Source organism: Mesoplodon densirostris, chromosome 3 (genome assembly GCF_025265405.1).
Source record: "Mesoplodon densirostris isolate mMesDen1 chromosome 3, mMesDen1 primary haplotype, whole genome shotgun sequence".
NCBI lineage: Eukaryota > Metazoa > Chordata > Mammalia > Artiodactyla > Ziphiidae > Mesoplodon > Mesoplodon densirostris.
In genome coordinates this window covers 143,687,893-143,693,892 of record NC_082663.1, presented here as the reverse complement: position 1 = coordinate 143,693,892, position 6,000 = coordinate 143,687,893, and the positions used below count along the sequence as shown (strand labels likewise).

The window sequence follows — 6,000 nt, the reverse complement described above, 5'->3', positions numbered from 1 at the left end:
AACTATTCTTCCAGCTCTCTGGGCTTAGCACAGTGTCTGTACACACTTTCCCATACATATACATGTATTGCTGTTTGTACTTTTATTATTTTTTTCAAAACAACTTTTTTTTAATTGAAGTATAGTTGATTTACCATGTTGTGTTAGTTTCAGGTGTACAGCAAAGTGATTCAGAGATATATATATAGACATAGATAGATAGATTTTTAAAGATTTCTTCATGTGGACCGTTTTTTTTTAAGTCTTTATTGAATTTGTTACAATATTTCTTCTGTTTTATGTTTTGGTTTTTTGGCCCTGAGGTATGTGAGATCTTAGCTCCCCATCCAGGGATCGAACCCACATCCCCTGAATTGGAAGGCAAAGTCTTAACCACTGGACCGCCAGGGAAGTCCCTAGATATATATTCTTTTTTAGATTCTTTTCCATTATAGGTTATTACAAGATATGTATAAAGTTTCCTGTGCCATACAGCAGGTCCTTGTTATTTATTTTATAGATAGTAGTGAATATCTGCTGTATGTGCTTTTTAATAAATTTATTTATTTTATTTATTTTATTTTTGGCTGTGTTGGTTCTTCGTTGCTGCGAGCGGGCTTTCTGTGGTTGCGGCGAGCAGGCTTCTCATTGTGGTGCCTTCTCTTGTTGAAGAGCACGGGCTCTAGGCACGCAGGCTTCAGTAGTTGTGGCTCGCAGGCTCAGTAGTTGTGGCTCACAGGCTCTAGAGCGCAGGCTCAGTAGTTGCAGCGCACGGGCTTAGTGGCTCCGCGGCATGTGGCATCTTTCCGGACCAGGGCTCAAACTCGTGTCCCCTGCATTGGCAGGAGGATTCTTAACCACTGCGTCACCAGGGAAGTCCCCAATTTGTGCCAATTTTGGACAATACTGTAGTGAATACCCTTCTGGAAGCTCTTTTTCCAGGCCTGAGGTTCCGTAGGGATCCACGGGCCATGAGATCTGTGACAGTTTTAGTTTTCACAGCTATTGTCCAATCGATTACTCCCCAGAGGGTTTGTCCCAATAACCCAATGCCATGTAATGGCGTGGAAACTCCATGGCTCATCAATGTCGACTGTTGTGACAAATTTTCAATTTTGTCTCTTCTGATGGGTGAAATGGGGTCTTGGGGAAGGGTATACGTTAAGCGGATATATGTGAGGGGCACTTGGCTTTTCTCCCGCAGCATCACCTCCAGCCCTCAGCCCTCAGTGACCGGGTACCGGAAACCCCCAGACGGCCCGGGCGGGGGCGGGGGGCGGCCAAGCAGCTTCCCGCGGAAGGAAGCGCCCGGCGGTTCCTGCGACAGGATGCGCCGTGATGCCCCCTCCCCACCCTCCGGGGACTTCCCGGGGCCGGGCCAGGTTCTCGAGGGAGTTGCTCCCACGCGGACGCACTGAGCTACCGCGAGGGGTGTGGGGCTCCAGTCCCCCAGCATCCCACTGCGGAGCTGTGGGTCGGTCTCTCGAGTGGGCGGCACTAAAGTCTTTCACGTTTCCCGGGAAGGAAACGGGCTGCGGTGGAGGCGAGATTCCCCTGAGGGGCCCTGAGGGAGGCAGGGAGGAGGGAGTGCGATGGGTGAACGAGGCAGGAGGGGAGCCAGGAGCGGGCATTCGGGGGCGGGGCCGCCTATCCCCCGCGCCCTCCTCCCTCAACCCTCGGGGTCAGGTCCCCCGGGTCTCGGAAGGCCCGCCGTGGCGGAGCCTGCCGTCTGGAGGCGGGGCGGGAGCATTCCCGGCGCCTCCCGCCGCCCTCACCGCCCGCACCTGCGGCTCCTTTGTCCTCTCAACAGCCCCCACCCCCCACCCCCCAGCCCCAGTGCAACATCTACAGCCGCTCTCCTAAACTATCACTGGGTAAATTGTGAGGGTTTCCTCCTCTCTGGGGGGCTAACCTGGGGATGGGGTGGGGCCAAAGCAAACAAGCGCTCCCACGGGAATTTCTAAACCTACAGCCTCACAGGGAAGCTGTTGAGGTCCACTTTGCAGATGAGGAAACTGAGGCAGGGAGCACACCTCCTTGCCTGAACCACACAGCTATACTGCCAGAGACTGGAACTGGGCATAAAGGGTGCTCCAAAGCTCACCTGCTCAGTTCCACCCCAGTTGTGGGATCCCTGCTGATACAGTTAATCAAGCGGGGCGGAGGGGGAGGACTGTTGGGAGACGAATCAAGTCTCCAAAGGAAGTGTGGTCCCCCGACTCTGTTGCGGGCACAGTACCCAAAGTATCCCCCAAACGTCTGAACTCGGAAAGCACTGACCCAGCCAGGAATATAGGAGAATGTCCAAGGAACCCCCAAACGTGAGAGGGTTAAGGAAAGGTCAGAGCACCAGGCAATCAGCACCCAGTGCTCTGGCAAAGAAAAGGGGCCCGGCCCCTTCCCGCCCACTCTGCCCACGTGGTAGCCGGTCAGACCGGTTTCTGGGGCCCCAGCAAGCCGACAGCCAGCTCCTGACCCCTTAACCCTGCCCCTCCCCCACCAGGGAAGAAAACCAGACGGGCTCCACAGACTTTTTCTTCAAATGGTCTTTATTTTCCTATCTGGCGTTTCTAGCAAAAAGGCCAGACAGATGGAGTTAACAGAATCCACGACAGTAAAGGTAAACAGAACACCCCTCCCCCAAAACTGGCCCAGTCTCACCAAAAAACTGATCCCAGCTCAGCTTTACAGCGCTCTGAACCACCCCCTCCCCCCATTTCTGTGATTCAGACCAGGAAAGTCTGGGTTGATTGTGTCTGTTGGTCTGAGGGAGGATCAGGCTTGAGACTACCAACATATTCTCACCTCTAACACACCAAATGAGAAAAATTTTAACCTGAAATTAGATCTGCCCTCTGCCCCCGAAGGCGTAGGGGCTCGGGGCAGTAACCCACAGCACGCGGAGGCGAAGTGACTCAGGCCGCCCTCCTCCCATTCCCCTGGGCGTCCACACCCCAGATCCTCCTCCCAGGCCTCACACCCACGCAAGGCAACAGGAAGCTCCCCACGTCTGCCCATGACGCAACGATGACCACTTGCACAAGTATGTCACTGGAGGGGGAAGGGGAGTGCCTGGAATTCTCTGAGGTTGGAAACGCAAACACCAACTATTGAAAAACCTTGAAAGGGCAGCACAGCCCCCAGTAAAAAAAATAAAGTACGACCCTGAGGAGTTTAAAGAACCAAAGCTCCCTTCTCCAAGTCCCAGAGGAGAGGGTAAGGTCCATATCCCAGTCCGTTAAGATAGCACCTGTGGGCGCAGCAGGTCTGGGGGAAGGCGCCCGCGCCCCCGGCTGGGGCTTCTCGGTGTCGCCGCTGCACACAGGTGGCGACGGCACCCCGTGGGTAGAGCCCTTCTCAGGGCATCTCGGCAGCCCGGGCGGCTGCCCCTCTCCACGGTTTCCGCGGGCGCTCCCCCGGGGGTGGGCCTCGCCTTGGGTCTGCACTCTGGCCGACGGTTCGGCCCGCGCTCTGGGCTCTGGTAGCGCCGCTCACGGACCCTCAGAAGGCCACCACGGCCCGCACCAGCACGTTCAGCATATTGTCCGCCCGGCGGCAAGCCGGCTTCGCCTCGCACGCCGGCGGCGCCGTCGGGGGCGCGGCGGGGCTGCAGTTCAGGAGGCCGGAGAAGCGCCTCTGCAGGACACGCGCCAGGTTGGGGAAGGCGCCCTCCGCTTGCGCCGGAGGGGGCTGCAGACGATCAAGGACGTCCGAAGAGGCCTTTTCCTCCTCCTCCTCTTCTTCTAGGCGGGCTTTCTTACTCGGGACCAGTGCGGCGTCCCCAACGTCGCTCAGGCTGCAGCTCCGCCGCTTGCGGCTGACTTTGGCGGGGCGCTGGTCACAGCGGGCAGGGGTCTCCTCCGTCCTCGGTGCCTCCTGCGTGTCCATGGGTTCCGGAGAGGGCTGCTCACCGTCGCAGGACGCTACCTCTGCTGCGGCTTCCGCTTCCCGCGACGGGTGCAGGCAAGGGTCAGGGGAGCGGGCGGGCGGCAAGGGCACCTCGGGCTCCTGGGCTTCCACCTTGGCCGAGAGGTAGAGCTCCCGGGCGCTGCGCATGACCAGCGACAGCTGCAGACTCCGGTGCAGCCGCAGGCCACCGCGCTGCATGCGCGAATGGTACATCTTCCACACCGACAGGGTCATGATGCGTTGCGCCTCCTTCTGCACTTCCATAGCTGCCTGACGGAGGGGCGAAGGCGGCGGGGACACCCGGCTGGGCAGGGCAGGTGGCAGGTGCACGCTGGACAAGGCGCTCGTTCACGCCTCTCTCTACGGGCCAACCCACGCTGAGACGCAGCCAGGACGCTCTGCCCCGGCGCCCGCCACCGGGCCCTTTTGTACCTCAAGTGAAGTCACTGAGACGCCCCGCCCAATCAGAAAGTCGCATCCGGGCTTTCCACAGCTCCGAGGCGAGAGACTCCTTAAAGCGACAGGGTGGAATTTACCGAGCAAAGAAAAGGGACCCGAACTCGTGTGAGGAGGAGGGTTCCCCAGTCCAAGCTGAGCTCCCGGGTGGTCTGCTTCCTCAGGGCCCCCCACTGCACCCGCGCGCGGGCCCAGGGGAGAGGCGCCGTGGGTGGGGCTCAGGGTCCACCCACGGGTTGCGTCTGGAGACCCCTGCGGGTCGTAGGCGGCACGTTTCCCTTCGCACCCGGGAGACTTGGGTTCTAACCGGTACATCCCCCGTGGGAACTGTGCCTAGCATCTACCAGGCGCCTAATTAATGTCTTGTTTCTGTTTTTTTTAATAACGATGCTTACACTTACTAAGCTCTTACTACGTGCCAGGCGCTAAAGGCTTTCCTTTCATAAACATCTCATTGATCTCTCACCTCCACTCCGCGGAGGGTAGTTATATCTTATTTCTTCAGGTGAGGAAACCAAGACAGAATGACTCGTCCAATATTTGCTAAACGAATAAATGAGCCACGGCGGTGAAAGAGGACCACTGGAACCTGAAGCTCTCCTGTCTCTCCAGCGTCCGCCAGCCCCCGTCACTCCCCTCGTTTGGAAGCAGTTAAGAAACCGGGACACGCTGGCTGGCTCTAGGGCAAAGTTGCCCACTACACGGGCGGCGGACGTCTGCAGACACAAGCGCAGCCCAGGCTGCCATCTCTGCGCTCCGCTTTGAGCATCCCCCCCCGCCACCCCAGTTTCCGTCGGCACGAAATCCACCGTGGGCGTGGAGCTCGTAAGGCGGAGGACCCGGCCGCAACACAGCACGAGTGAACATGTGGCTGCGGTCCCCCAAACGACGCAGCCGTTCTCCGCCTCTGCTTCCCGGGAGGCGGAGTTGGGATAGGACCTAGAAACTGAGCAACGCAGAGATAGCAGATAGATAGAAAACATCGGCCCCACCTTCCGCTACGCACTACAGTTCCAAGAAAATCTAATTCCAGTTCCTCAGAAAATGCAGAATTGTTCGAACAGCTCCATTCACTCGTGGTGCGGGCCCTTTAAGGGGAGGCTTTCCACACCCCCACACACACCCCCGCACTGGTGCGCGAACCTTCCCGCCACTAGATCTGCCAGACTTCCACAACTAAATTTGGAAGTAATGACGTAGGGCATGCGCGCTAGCAGCTTCCGGCCGCCCATATAAGGACTGGGGCCAGGATCTCTATACAAGACTTTAGCCGGCTTTTTCCGGGCGAGCGGGCGAGCGGGGGTGGTGCCTTACCCTCCGGGCAGGCCCCCTCCGCTCTCTCCCTCCCAGCCGCTAGAGCTGGTTGGAGCCCCCGCTTTCCGGAACGGCGTCCATGGGGGCCCGCGGAGAGGGAGAAGAAAGTTTCGCTTCCTTCCCTCCGGAGGCCAGGAAGGTGTGACGCCCCTCCGGGAAGCCCCCTGCCGGGGGGTAGGGGCCACCTCAGGGCTCACACTAACGCCATCTCCCAGAGACCTACACAAAGACCTTGCCAACACAAGCAGTTACTCCCTGAGGACCACTACATTCCTGTCCCCGCCCCCCCCATGGAGACCCTGCCAGGCCCCCTCTCATGTTTTCCTGCCCCTCCGCCAAAAA

General features: G+C 58.3%; 1 protein-coding gene across 1 annotated transcript; it reads right to left on the bottom strand.

The window, feature by feature from the left end:
* Positions 1 to 2,530: 2,530 nt before the first annotated feature.
* On the bottom strand, positions 2,531 to 5,874 carry IER2 (immediate early response 2). The gene has a single exon (XM_060092232.1). The coding sequence runs from the start codon at positions 4,150 to 4,152 to the stop codon at positions 3,481 to 3,483; it is 672 nt and encodes a 223-aa protein (XP_059948215.1). The 5' UTR covers positions 4,153 to 5,874; the 3' UTR covers positions 2,531 to 3,480.
* Between the last annotated feature and the right edge of the window lie 126 nt (positions 5,875 to 6,000).

Coding starts and splice junctions, on each gene's coding strand:
- IER2 (XM_060092232.1), bottom strand. CDS start 4,152: ATGGAAGTGCAGAAGGAGGCGCAACGCATCATGACCCTGTCGGTGTGG.